This window comes from Amblyraja radiata, chromosome 9 (assembly GCF_010909765.2).
Source record: "Amblyraja radiata isolate CabotCenter1 chromosome 9, sAmbRad1.1.pri, whole genome shotgun sequence".
Lineage (NCBI taxonomy): Eukaryota > Metazoa > Chordata > Chondrichthyes > Rajiformes > Rajidae > Amblyraja > Amblyraja radiata.
This window is the reverse complement of record NC_045964.1, coordinates 1464914-1479936: the sequence shown is the minus strand read 5'-3', so window position 1 is coordinate 1479936 and position 15023 is coordinate 1464914. Positions and strand designations below refer to the sequence as shown.

The 15023-nt window shown below is 43.7% G+C and overlaps 1 protein-coding gene across 1 annotated transcript in view; it reads left to right on the top strand.

The window, feature by feature from the left end:
• Nucleotides 1-15021, top strand: part of LOC116977284 (NACHT, LRR and PYD domains-containing protein 3-like) — a gene marked incomplete at its 3' end in the record, with an annotated part of 106815 nt that extends 91794 nt beyond the window's left edge. The window contains exons 8-12 of the mRNA XM_033027780.1: nucleotides 5615-7406; nucleotides 8809-8895; nucleotides 14225-14395; nucleotides 14543-14713; nucleotides 14841-15021. Coding sequence (XP_032883671.1) covers nucleotides 5615-7406; nucleotides 8809-8895; nucleotides 14225-14395; nucleotides 14543-14713; nucleotides 14841-15021 — 2402 coding nt within the window. The remainder of the gene's footprint in view (nucleotides 1-5614; nucleotides 7407-8808; nucleotides 8896-14224; nucleotides 14396-14542; nucleotides 14714-14840) is intronic.
• Nucleotides 15022-15023: the final 2 nt, after the last annotated feature.

Genomic DNA, 15023 nt, shown 5'->3' with positions numbered 1-15023 from the left:
CAAGATGATCATTCCTTTCTTTTTCCTCAGATCCACACATATCGCCTCACTACTCGAACCGTCCATCATGTCACCTCTGACCACTGCCGTGACATCGTCTTTAACCAACAATGCAACCCCCTCCTCTTTTTCCCTCACGCCTGTCTCTCCTAAAGCTCCTGTATCACGGAACATTGAGCTGCCAGTCCCGCCCCTCCCCTAATCAGGGTCGGTAATGGCTACAACGTCGCTGTCGCTCCTACCTATCCATACCCTAAGCTCATCTACCTTACCCGTCAGGCCCCTTTCAATAAAATACGTGCAGTTTAAATGAACCCTTTCCCACACTCCGCCTTTCACTGACACATTATGTTCAATAACCATTCCCTCACCACCCTGGATACGAACCTCTCACCTGCCTCTGTCCTGTAGGAGATCCCATCCCTCTGCCAATCTAGTCTAAATCCTCCAATGTAGCATTAGCACACATGCCCACCAGGACGTTGGGTAACCCTCTAGTCAAGGTGCTACCCGTCCTTTTGGTACAAGTCACCCTTGCCCCAGAAGAGATTCCAATCTTTGAGTATAGAAGTTGGGATGTAATGTTAAATTTGTACAAGGCATTGGTGAGGCCAATCCTGGAGTATGGTGTACAATTTTGGTCGCCTAATTATAGGAAGGATGTCAACAAAATAGAGAGAGTACAGAGGAGATTTACTAGAATGTTGCCTGGGTTTCAGCAACTAAGTTACATAGAAAGGTTGAACAAGTTAGGTCTTTATTCTTTGGAGCACAGAAGGTTAAGGGGGACTTGATAGACGTCTTTAAAATGATGAGAGGGATAGACAGAGTTGACGTGGATAAGCTTTTCCCACTGAGAGTAGGTAAGACTCAAACAAGAGGACATGACTGAGAATTAAGGGACAGAAGTTTAGGGGTAACATGAGGGGGAACTTCTTTACTCAGAGAGTGGTAGCTGTGTGGAATGAGCTTCCAGTGAAGGTGGTGGAGGCAGGTTCGATTTTATCATTTAAAAATAAATTGGATAGTTATATGGACGGGAAATGAATGGAGGGTTATGGTCTGAGTGCAGGTAGATGGGACTAGGGGAGAATACGTGTTCGGCACGGACTAGAAGGGCCGAGATGGCCTATTTCCGTGCTGTAATTGTTATATGGTTATATGGTTAATAGTCCAGATATCTAAATCCCTGCACCCTGCACCAGCTCATTAGCCACACATTGATTTTGCCTATTTACTGTTTTTGCCTTCAGTCGCACGAAATACTGGACACAAACCTGAGATAACTATACTGGAGGTCCTGCTTTTCCGCCTCTTACCTAATTCTCTAACATCGCGTTGTAGAACCTTCCTCATCCTACTTATAGCATTTGTGCAAATTTGCACAACAACCTCAGGCTGTTCCCCCTCTCTCTCGACGACGCCGTGCAGCGCTGCATTTAAGCTGTAAGAAAGAACTGCAGATGCTGGCTTAAATCGAAGGTAGGTACAAAATGCTGGAGTAACTCTGCGGGTCAGGCAACATCTCGGGAGAGAAGCAATGGGTGACGTTTCGGGCGAGACCCTTCTTCAAAGTCTGAAGAAGGTTGTTGACCCGAATCTTCACTCATTCCTTCTCTCCAGAGATGCTGCCTGGCCCGCTGAGTTACTCCAGCATTTTGTGTCTACTGTATTTCCGGTCCCGTCCAGAAAAATCTCATTTACCCGCCTGGTCCTGAGGTAATACTGATACTGATGTGCCTTCCCGATCCCCCATTCGCTGTGATGGCATTTCAGTCTCAGTCACAGAGGCCGATGTCAGGAAATCCTTCAGAGAGGTGAACCCCCGAAAAGCACCTGGACCTGATGGTATACCTGGTCGTGTTCTAAAAACCTGTGCGGACCAACTGGCTGGAGTTTTTACAGACATTTTCAACCTCTCACTTCTGAGGTCTGAGGTCCCCACCTGCTTTAAAAGGGCATCAATTATACCGGTGCCCAAACTCGCAGAACTAGGTCTCTGCGCATCCCTCTGCAACTGGATCCTCGGCAATACAGTTCATTCAACTTCCTCCTTTGTTCACCCATGGTCAGAGCCTTTGAACTCCCCGCAGTACAGCTGCCGACGGTCCGATGTCCAAGCCCTCGCGTCGGGATGATCGAAACTCCGGCGTCGGGATGGATCTGAACACTCCGTTGCATGGAGCTCCCGACTCGGCCTCTTCTTACCGTAGACCGCAGCTTCACGGTGCTATAGTTCACAGGCCCCAGGGTACGGAGCCCCTTCACTGGCGTTCCTCTGCAAAGGATCACAGTATCCGCGATGATAAGTACGCGCCTCGCCCGCAGCTTGAAGCTCCGGGCCGGTCTCCAGGAAAGGCCAGACCATTCCACGTTGTTATGTCGCAGGGGGGACGAAGATGTGACAGGGAGAAAAATTACATCTCCGTCGAGGTAGTAGCTGAAAAAGGTTTGCCCCGATCACACCCCCCCCACACCCCCCCCCCCCCGATTTCCCCCCACCCCTCACACCCACATAAAACATGTGAAGACATATTAAAACATACTTTTGAGACAAACTTACCGATGGAAGAGTTAAGTGTTTCAGGCTGTCTTTGACTTTTTTTAATAATGAAAGAATAGATCGACTGTGGCTTTTCGTCACTGGAATATAGAAGGAAAAAGGGATCTGACAGAAAAATGCAAAAACAGGAAAGTAGACTATTATCTGAATGGTGGCCGATTAGGAAAAGGGGAGATGCAACGAGACCTGGGTGTCATGGTACACCAGTCATTGAAAGTAGGAATGCAGGTGCAGCAGGCAGTGAAGAAAGCAAATGGTATGTTAGCATCCATAGCAAAAGGATTTGAGTATAAGCACAGGGAGGTTCTACTGCAGTTGTACAGGGTCTTGGTGAGACCACACCTGGAGTATTGCGTAGAGTTTTGGTCTCCTAATCTGAGGAAAGACATTCTTGCCATTGAGGGAGTACAGGGAAGGTTCACCAGACTGATTCCTGGGATGGCAGGACTTTCATATGAAGAAAGACTGGATACACTCGGCTTGTACACGCTAGAATTTAGAAGATTGAGGGGGGATCTTATAGAAACTTACAACATTCTTAAAGGGTTGGACAGGCTAGATGCCGGAAGATTGTTCCCGATGTTGGGGAAGTCCAGAACTAGGGGTCACAGTTTAAGGATACGAGGGAAGTCTTTTAGGACCGAGATGAGAAAATGAGAGTGGTGAATCTGTTGAATTATCTGCCACAGAAGGTAGTTGAGGCCAGTTCATTGGCTATATTTAAGAGGGAGTTAGATGTGGCCCTTGTGGCTAAAGGGATCAGGGGGTATGGAGAGAAGGCAGGGATGGGATACTGAGTTGGATGATCAGCCATGATCATATCGAATGGCGGTGCAGGCTCGAAGGGCCGAATGGCCTACTCCTGCACCTATTTTCTATGTTTCTATGTTTCCCGTTTAACAGCCGCTTCCCACCTGCTCTGTCTCCTGCTGACTCCGCCAACAGCTCAGATTAAATTCTCCCGTACATTTTGAACTGTATGGGCAAGGACCACTTACATTGTAAGCGCTGCCGTTTACCAATAAACAATAATGCTTTCCCTTCCATGACCAAGAGGGATAAAATGTCCCTAAAGGGTGTCAATCAGACATGGAGCTAATCATCTCCAAATATGCCAAATAGAAGAATTTCCCTTCACCTTTCGTTGCATCAATCCCGTGGTTTAGTTAATTCATTCCAGTATTATCTGCATGTTTTACATTATCGGCCATACGCCAGCAGAATTTCATGTCGATTGTCAAATAATCGATGATAGAAATAATGGTAACAGAAAAATATTGGAAACTCTTCGCGGATGATGCAACATTTATGAACGAGAAAAGGAGTTCCTGGTTCATATCGGAGTCCATTCATCACACATTTCCACAGTTGCTGTCTAATCTGCTGAGTAGTTTTTGTTTTTGCGTTGGTACATAATTGTTCTAGCATCTTCTGTTATTCCTTTTAATTTTTATCTCGTTGGCACTTCAGTTCTCCATCTGTAGAAACTGATAATTATGCGAAGAGCGCGGCGGAACGTAGCATTTCAAGCAACATCACTGCAGTGCCATCTGTGCTCCGTTGAGGGTCATTAAGGAATAGGCAGAAGGGGCAGGCGAGAGTGGGAGCACAGATCTAGAACTGTGTGGGAGGTGGTGGAGATCAAAGGAAATGGGCGGCACGGGGTGGAGTCTGGCGTGAAGATTAGAAGGGGGGGTATAAATATATGGGAGATACGGAACGAGTTTATGGATAAATCTTAGTGCTAAATGTAGGACAAAATTAAATTCAAAGAGGAGGGATGCTCTATGAAGGAGGGGAGAATGGAAAAGGATAAGAAGAATGCGGGCATAGAAAGAGAAATGGAGATAGATATGAGAAGACGAGATAATGTAGTGGGTGAAATTAGTGAAGTCTAGTTGAACGATATAGGTGTGTGAGCGAGTGGAAGAGGAAGCTGACTGGAGAAGGAGTAGAAGGGGCTTGGTGAAGCTGGGTAAGCGGTGTGCAGCGTGAGCTGAGAGGGTCTGTACAGACGTGAATGGTGTTTTCGGAAGAAACAAGCAGAAATGAGAGTGAAAAGTAGAATAGAAACCGCAGTAGAGGTTAGACGTGTGAAATTAAGCGTTAGTGGTGAATGTGAAGACCTGCTGAGGGATCCGCCTAGTCGGGAACGACAGGAGGGAATAGAATAAAGCAAGTGAAGGAGATAGAAATTTGAGGAAAAAAAGCATAGATTAATGTGTGGGCATTTATCAATTGTAGAACAAAACCATTATAAAAATGTTGCTATATAGAAACATAGAAACATAGAAAATAGGTGCAGGAGTAGGCTATTCGGCCCTTCGAGCCTGCACCGCCATTCAATATGATCATGGCTGATCATCAATCTCAGTATCCCGTACCTGCCTTCTCTCCATACCCCCTGATCCCTCTAGCCACAAGGGCCACGTCTAACTCCCTCTTAAATATAGCCAATGAACTGGCCTCAACAACCTTCAGGTGGCAGAGAGTTCCAGAGATTCAGCACTCTCTGCGTTAAAAATGTTTTTCTCATCTCGGTTCTAAAGGATTTCCCCTCTATCCTTAAGCTGTGACCCCTTGTCCTGGACTTCCCCAACATCGGGAACAATCTTCCTGCATCTAGCCTGTCCAATCCCTTGAGAATTTTGTAAGTTTCTATAAGAGCCCCCCTCAATCTCCTAAATTCTAGCGAGTACAATCCGAGTCTATCCAGTCTTTCTTCATAAGAAAGTCCTGGCATCCCAGGAATCAGTCTGGTGAACCTTCTCTGCACTCTCTCTATGGCAATAATGTCCTTCCTCAGATTTGGAGACCAAAACTGTACGCAATACTCCAGGTGTGGTCTCACCAAGACCCTGTACAACTGCAGCAGCACCTTCCTGCTCTTATCCTCAAATCCTTGCTTAAAAGCAATATTACAATTAACGACCAGTTGAGTACCAATGACTAGGAGTAATATTATCTGCCATTGGTCCCGCCACAGCCTTAAAATAGCATTGTAATTTACAAGCCATCGATGTGGTAAATCTCTGTTTTGTCTCATCAAAGATGTTCAGATGAAACACAAAGAAAACCTCCGGGTGCTAAGTGAGATGCTTGTATTGAAAACAATCCTGACGTCGGAGAAGATTGAGATTTCGCAGCTGGGTGACCGATATACTGAACTGACAACTATTTCTCCATTACGTCAGTGGAAGCTCGTGGAACACGAACTCTTGTCACGCGGGAAAGAACACGAAGAATGTCGAGAACAGCATCTCCAGAGAGAATTGGAAAAGATACGAATTGATCAGTTATTTCGGAGCAGTTTTACTGGGGAAATGCGTTTGATGGAGAGGTCAACTAGCGATGCTGTGGTACTTAATATGGGGTGTTCAGCGGTTGCCTGTGGAGTCCCAGGCATTGGTAAAACAACATTAGTGCAGAAGATAATTCATGATTGGGCGACAGGAACCATCTACCCATACTTCCAATTTGTTTTTAGTTTTAAATTCCGCGACCTGAATAGCATAAGGAGCAAAGTGACGTTGAAAGATTTGATATTAAATTCCTATCCTTACCTGGCGACACTTCTGGAAGAGCTTTGGAAGAATCCAACTGTTTTGTTGTTTATCTTTGATGGTTTTGATGAATTCAATGGTTTTATTGATTTCGCTGACAGAGGGGCAGTGACAGAGCCCAAACACATGTGCCTCGATCCCGAGTGGCCGTGTGAAGTCTCTGATATAGTGTATAGCTTAATCCAGCGCAAGTTGCTCCCAGGATGTTCAGTGCTGTTGACCACACGCCCGGCCTCACTAAATTTACTAGAACAAGCGGACATTAATGTTTGGGTTGAAATCCTGGGATTTGTAGGTGAGCAAAGGAAGGAATATTTCAACCGTTTTTTTAGAGATCGGGCGGTGGCAGAAGCTGTTTTCAAACACGTGAAGGAGAACGAGATCCTATACACCATGAGCTACAACCCCTCATACTGCTGCATCTTGGGACTTACACTGGGCCCTTTCTTCATGCATAAAGGCAGAGACCTGAAGCTAATACCCAAGACAATTACCCAACTGTATTCCTACTACGTTTACAACATCTTGAAAAAACACAGCTCAGAGACTAAGAATGTTTGTGACGTGTTATTGAGAGTTGGTCAGATGGCCTTCATCGGAGTGTCTGAGAAGAAAATTGTGTTTCAAAATGAAGATTTGATGAAGCACAATCTACAGCCTTCCCAGGTTTTGTCCGGGTTCTTGGTGGAACTTCCGGAGACAGTTACCACTGGCTCTCGGATGGTGTACACCTTCCCGCACCTCACGATCCAGGAGTTTGTAGCCGCACTCGCACTATTCCTATGTCCATATCCAGGGGATATCAAGAAACTCCTCACTGAAGCCCACAGCGCGAAAGATGGGCGGTTTGAGGTATTTCTCCGTTTCGTTGCTGGCCTCTCCTCCCCAGGTTCATCTAAACCGCTGATGGAGTTTGTGGATCAATTTCCTGAGGAAAGCATCCACCAAGTGATTGATTGGGTGAAGGAGAACGTGGATAATCAGATTGGAAGCTCATGGAGTGAAAGGGGCAAAAGGAATCTGTTAAACACATTGCACTATCTGTTTGAGTCTCAGAATCCTGCAGTTGCACAAGTCACATTGGGATCAGTACCAAGACTTACATTTGGAGATGCGGATGCAAAGAAGGCATTATCACTCACACCAATTGACTGTGCAGTGCTTTCGCACGCCATTGGACTCTGTCGCACAATAAACGAGCTTGATCTTCGCAATTGCTGCATTCAATACGAAGGGATGCTGCGTCTTGAGGCGGTACTACACAAGTGCCAAGTCTTGAGGTGAATTTTTATTTCTTTATTTCATTATTATCGAAAGCTACAGCAATAGTATAGAAGTTGGGATGTAATGTTAAAATTGTACAAGGCATTGGTGAGGCCAATTCTGGAGTATGGTGTACAATTTTGGTCGCCTAATTATAGGAAGGATGTCAACAAAATAGAGAGAGTACAGAGGAGATTTACTAGAATGTTGCCTGGGTTTCAGCAACTAAGTTACAGAGAAAGGTTGAACAAGTTAGGGCTTTATTCTTTGGAGCGCAGAAGGTTAAGGGGGGACTTGATAGAGGTTTTTAAAATGATGAGAGGGATAGACAGAGTTGACGTGGAAAAGCTTTTCCCACTGAGAGTAGGGAAGATTCAAACAAGGGGACATGACTTGAGAATTAAGGGACTGAAGTTTAGGGGTAACATGAGGGGGAACTTCTTTACTCAGAGAGTGGTAGCTGTGTGGAATGAGCTTCCAGTGAAGGTGGTGGAGGCAGGTTCGTTTTTATCATTTAAAAATAAATTGGATAGTTATATGGATGGGAAAGGAATGGAGGGTTATGGTCTGAGCGCAGGTATATGGGACTAGGGGAGATTATGTGTTCGGCACGGACTAGAGGGGTCGAGATGGCCTGTTTCCGTGCTGTAATTGTTATATGGTTATATGGTTATATGGTTAATACTTTCATAATATCACTGTTTCTTTATTTATTTTACCTGTGAAACACTGCACTACAAATAAACTAGGGTACCGAATTTGGCAGTATTCTCCGCGTACTGATTCTAGTTAGTGGTTTCTACAATTCTTAATGGGGAAGGTGTTTTATTTCTCACGAAAAGGAAGCATTCACAAATAAACACATACTAATTAAGGCAAATGGAGTCACAGTTACACACAGCACGTGCTATTCACTATGTTCCTTTGCTTTCTATGAATAACGCATTTAATGGCAATTGAGACCCAATACTAACATATCGATCGAAATTACTCTATGGTACCGGTTTACCTGCAATTTAGCTTCAAACTATATATTTCGGGGTTAGGGACAGACTTATTCCTAACGCAAATTCACGAACAAGACCTTGCATTCACTGAGTGGTTTAAACTGTAATTTTATCGCTAATACTTCTAATATATATTACATGGTCATCTGCGATCATGACTGCCACCACTACGGAGTATACTTGAGATGGCCAGTGAATCCTGTACGACGGAGATGCAATTAAACGTATTCGATAAAAGCATTTAAAACTTTTCTTCATAAGTATAATTTTAATTGAACTGAATGTACAGCCACATTTGTTATGTTAACGACAGACGTCATGTTCTATTAATCTTTAATCTATTAATCTGTGCAATCACCCGATCTATTAGTCCTTCATAATTATTTCACAACATTTGTCTATATGCGTTCAGGTTAGAAGGAAATAACCTGGGAGATTCTGGAATAAAAATACTGTCGAAGATACTGACTGACTCCAAGTCAAAAACACAAACTGTCGGGTAAGAACTGGTTGTGAGACCGTGTGTGTTGCGTGAGTGGATATTTCAGTAGCTAAATGTATTAATGTGCGAGCCGATGTAAATCAATGTGCTTCCACTCTGCCACAATATTGTCTTATTTTAATTTTATTTTATCCTGCTTTTCATACTTCATTTAATTTACCATTTCCTTTAAATGTTCCTTTATCCATTCTGTTTACAGCTATCTTTTAGGTCTTTCTTTCCCTCTGCTGTACTATTATTCTTTCTCGTTTTGTCTCCTCTACTGTTCATTATTTTACCCATATATCCTGTATTTCGTCCCCAGTCTTCCCTTTATCTCTTTATTTTTTTCTTTTGCTCCTCGTTTTTCATTCTTTCGTCTTTTCTCTCTAGCTTCCATCTCTATGTCTTTTCTCTCCTGTTCGTATTCTCTACTCGCTGTGTCTTTCCCTTTTTCTCATTTCTATTTATGATCGCCATTCATGCTTCTTATTTTTATCTCTATGCGCATTCCCTTTATTTTTCTCTTTCAAAGATTTCCTAGTTTTGATTGTAATCACATTCGTTTTTAATTGAATCCAATCTTTCTCCGACTTCTCTTGCTCCTCTCATATGCCTCCTTCTCCTTCCCATTTATCATTTTTATTTCATCTCTCTTCTCATTCCCATGAATAATTCCCTGCCATTTATCCGTTGCTCACGTCTCCTTCTCTCCGTTCCTCTTCATTCTCTCCCCTCCGACTTCCACACTAATTACCTGCCTTGTTACCTTTTCTGCTCAGCTCTGTTTATTATTCTCACTACCGTTTCTTTCTCTTAAACTTCGAACTTATTTCTCTTGGTCTATTCTGTATCCCCCCCCCCCCCCCCCCACGGCGCCATTTCCATTTTCACTGTTGCATTCTCACCATTATTTCCGTTTCCTCTGTCTCTCTCATTTCTCACCACCAACCTGTTTCATTTTACTGTATTGCCCCCACGCGTCACAATGTATCTTCTCTTTTCTCCATTCTCACGTTCCCAACCATCTCGTGCTGTTTCTCCTGCTCTGTCTTGTTATAGTTTAATTGTGCCTCTGGCTCTATTCCTCTCGACAAGTCCCTGTATAGGACAATGAAATTCTTGCTTTGCTTAAGCACGAATTTCATTGACCTATACAGGGACACATGACAATAAACACACTTGAACTTGAACTTGACGCTTTCTCTAATCCATCTCTCAATTGCTATCCGAGCATGTCCTTACTCTATTGTTCACTAGGAACACCGCCTACCTTTCTTTTGTCTCTCACTTCTCTATTTACCCCCACGCTCACTCTTATTTCTCTGTTAATTCACTCTTTCTTCTTTTTATCCTTCGCTCATTTTCGCTTGTTTTATTCCTCCTTCAATCTTACAAGACTTGAACCCTTGCTGAGAATCATGTGTCATGGTTAGGCTCGGGTGGGGTGCGGGGCGACTGGAGTTTGACTTGTGTTGTGCATTTACTTAATAAGAATTGTGAGAAAATGCCTGGAACTATAGATCAGTCATCTCTACATCAGTGGTAAATAAATTACTGAAGATCGTTCCGAAGGATCTCTAAGGCATGTCAATGTATTTGGACAGAATTAGGCTGATAGGGTGATTCAGCGTTGTGTTCAACATGGACGATCATATCTTCCGGATTTGATTGAGCTTTTTAAAAACATAACCAAAAGGACTGATGACTGCAAAGCTGTGGATTTTGTTCAGGTGGACTTCAGCTAGACCTATGATTAGATTCCTCATGGTATGCTGCTCGGGACGATTGGGTCAGCTGGTATGCAAGGAGAGCTAGATAATGGAATAGAGAATTGACTTCATGGAAGAAAGCAGAGGGTAGTGGTGTAAGTCTACTTTTTGGACTGGATGTCTCTGAGGACGCATGTTTATAGGGGGCAAGTGCTGCACCCATTGTATTTTATACCATGGATTTGAATAAGAATGACAAGACATTATTAGAATGTTTGCAGATGACACCAAAGTAGGTGGTATCGTAGACAGTTCATCAAAATCCTTACCGAAGTCCACATGTACAACATCTACTGGCCTACTTTCATCAACCTGCTTTATCAGCTCCTCAAAACCTCAGTTCTGATTGTCTACCCTCCTAAGCTCCAGCCGTGACATAAAACATCTGCCTTGCTCTAATTAAGTAGACGCACGGCATGCCCTTATAAACCTGAGCTACCTATGCCTAATTACCCAATTCGCTCCCAATGATAGTAAATCCTATCTCCAGGAAATCTCTCCTGCAGTTTCACTAGCCCTGAGTTCGGACTCATTGTCCTATGGTTCCCTGGATTCCTTTTTACTTTCCTTCTTAAACAATAGAAACGCGATGATAATTATTCAGTCGGCTGGGCCCTCACTTGTGGCCTGAACAGAACCAAGAATCGTTCTTAATGTCCCCACAATGTCCCGTGTTGTTTCTTCAATAACCTGAGATAGGTACTATTAGGCACCGGGGAGTTTAATGCTTTTGAAGACCCTAAGCATTAACGCCCGCTCGATTTGAAACTGGCCTTACATATTCGTATTTTCTACTCCCTGCTCTCCATGAGCCTACCTTCGACGAGTTTGCTCATATACGTTCTCCGGCTCAAAACATATATTCCCTCCTTTATCCTTGAGCGGTAAACTGCCTTGCCCCTATTAAGTAACATACTCCAACATCCCGATGTCTCCCCATACAAAACTGTATTTGAACTCAGGAAAGGTAGACACAAAATGCTGGAGAAACTCAGCGGGACAGGCAACATCTCTGGAGAGAAGGAATGGGTGACGTTTCGGGTCGAGACCCTCCTTCAGACTAGTCAGCAGAAATGCAAGGTAAATTAGGGAGTAGTGAACACTATATCCAAAATTCATCTTCCACCGCAAGAGAGAGTTTTCAAGAGAGAGTTAGATTTAGCTCGTATTGCGAAGTGAATCAAGGGATATGGGGGGAAAGACGGTAAGGGGAACTTATTTTGAATGATCAGCCATGATCATATTCAATTGCGGTGCTTGTCTCGAAGGGCCGAAAGGCCTATTTCTGCACCTATTTTCTATGTTACTATGTTTCTATGTTTCTTACATCAGACACATAACAGTCCCGTTTCCCAATACAAGATCCAGTATGATCCCTCGCCAAGTCGAAATACCCTCAGTCTGTTTAAGGAAAATTTAGATACGGCTTACATATTTTTGCCCGTCTAATCCTCTTGAGCCGTATATGCCCCAGTCAATATTGGGGCAGTTAAATTCACCCACTATGTCAAACCGATGGTTCTAGCATCCTTCCTTAATCTGTCAGCCTATCTGATCACCCATCTCTCACTAACTGTTGGGTGGCAAGTAATATAATACCATTGAAGTCATTGCTCCTTTCTTATTGTTGACATGAACGCAGAATGCTTCAGTAGATGTACCCTCCAGTAGGCCATCTCTGCAGACCGCCGTTATATTCTACCGGAACTATAAAGCATCGTCTCCTTTGTAGCCATCTGAAACATCGAATCCCAGGCATGCACAACTGCCAATCACGTCCCTCTTGCAACCAAATTTATACATTGGCCACGATATCATCATTCCAGGCATTGGTCCAGTGACGAGGTTCATGAGCTCTACGCACAATAGGCCTTGCATTGAAGTAAACGTACTTCAGTCCTTCATTCTCCACATAACCATGAACCTCTTCCTGCCTGTCCTTCCATAGATAATGTCATGCCTTATAATCCACTTCCGCGTCAACCCATCTATTTGCTGACCTGTTGCTCTGCTTCCCATCCTCATGGCATCCTAGTTGAATCTTGTTTTTCTTTTGAAGCCAAAAAAAGACTTGTTGCTGCAACGTTTATGTCTGTGTTGGACTATGGTGATGTTTTATATATGAATGCATCTTCAAAATGCCTACAGTCTTTGGACACGGTCTATCACGGAGCACTGAGATTTGTTACAAATTTTAAAACCCTCACGCACCACTGCACTTTGTATGCTCAAGTTGGATGGTTTGCCCTGTCCACCCGCAGACTCCATCATTGGCATATCCTTATTTATAAGACTATCCTCGGTGTTCTTCCTTCATACCTGCAGAAGTATGTAATTCAAAAAAGCACAGGAACTTATCAGCTCCGCTCTGAGGACTTGTTCTTACTAACTGTACCTAAAGTCCGTACTGAACTGGGGAAAAGGGCATTTAGTTATGCTGCTCCCTTTGCATGGAACCAGCTGCAGAATGAACTGAAACTTAAGGAGCTGGTTTGTATAAACAGATTTAAATCCCTTCTTAATGATGTTGAAGCGGGCTCTTCTGTCTGTACATGCTTTGTTTGATGATGTTCTGACTGTGACTCTATTTATATGTTCTCTGTTGTTTTTTTTTAATTATTGTCTGTAACTGTGGAACTGTGCTGCTGCCTGTCTTGGCCAGGACTCTCTTGTAAAAAAATTTTAAATCTCAATGAGACTTCTCCTGGTTAAATAAAGGTTAAATAAAATAAATAAATAAATAAAATACCCTGCAGTCAGCCTCCTTGCAAAAATGCTGCTGCTTTACTTGTGAAACTTTTGACGCAACTTTCATGGAACTATGAAGCTGTGCTGCAAGATCGCTCTGATCTACTTCACTTCCTCAAGCCCCGCCATTTACTGCGACATCGGCCATCGAGTCCGACCCGACCAAAAATCTTCGGGTAGATTATTTACATCCTACACTCTGGAGACAATTTACAGAAGTCAATTGCCCTGCAAACCCGCACGTCTTTGGAATGTGGGAAGATTCGTGATGATGTAGGCAGGATTCGAGGTCCATAGCTACAGGGAAAGGGTCGTCAGGCTGTCTTTATTTCTTGGATGTTCACTGGTGATCTTATGCAAGTGTATAATGTCATGAGGCGAACAAAACAGGGTGAAGCTACAAAGTTTTATTTCCGACGGGAAGGGAAATGAAAAACCGATGGGCATAGCGTTAATATGAGAGGGCAACAATGTAACAGGAAAGAGTGAGCCATTTTTCACTCAGAGTGTGGTAGGTATAGGAATCAAGCTTCCAGGTGAGGCAGGTCATATTACAAGAAATAATAGCGACTTGGGAACATGAGTTCGAAAATTTCTGGGGGTTTCGGGTGAACCCTTTCAGATAGAGCGATCGTAGATGCGAAAACGAGGTCGATGTGGTGTAGGTGGGTCGAAAGGGCTGTCGCTGTTATATATGACTCAAAAGTTCTTAGTGATTCTCTTTTATAATGTATACTTTGTTCATAATAATTCCGTTGCTCTCTTTCCTGTCCCGCACTCGGCACTCTTTATTTTTCCGCTCTCACTTTGTTTATTTTGCACTTCAGACTTGCAGATAATAATCTTACACATTGCTGTGCTGAAGATCTGGTCTCGCTTACCACTGCAACCTCGCCGCTGAAGGAGCTGGAGCTGGGTTATAACAAACTAGGGGATTGCGGAGTAAAACTATTGTCTGCGGCTCTGGGGCGCCGCGAGTGCAAACTACAAAAACTACGGTAAGTACGCGATCGTAAATGAGATATCATAAAACAGTATGGCCCAGCGCTAACCTTTAACCGGCCAACTATCATAATCAATAACCCATTGTGTAACCTTCCCGACATCCCATTCTGATTTTTTTCTGCTTATGTTTCCACCATCAGCCTGAATAAGAATGATCTCACTTCTGCTTGTGCTGAGGAACTCGCCTGCGCTCTCTGCACAAATCGCTCACTGACGGAGGTTGACTTGGGTGATAATGAACTAGGAGATATTGGAGTGGAGCTCGTGTCTGCCGCTCTGGTAGAGACGGATTGTACAATACAGAAATTGTGGTAGGACATTCTCAGAAATCCAATGACGTACCTGATTGCTATGTAACTCGGCATCTGTTTGAACCAAATTTAGCAATCTTTCTATTTGTCTCTTTGTTTCTTCTGCTGTTATTTATTTTATTCCCAGTCTGAAGAACAACGGTTTCACATGTTCTCCAGCCGAGAAACTCGCTACCGTTCTTCGTAGAAGCCGTTCGCTGAAGGAACTGGACCTAGGTCATAATAAGCTGGGTGATCGGGGAATGAAACGACTGACTACGGCTCTGAACGACTCAGACTGTCAAATACAGGAACTGAGGTATGTGCCTGC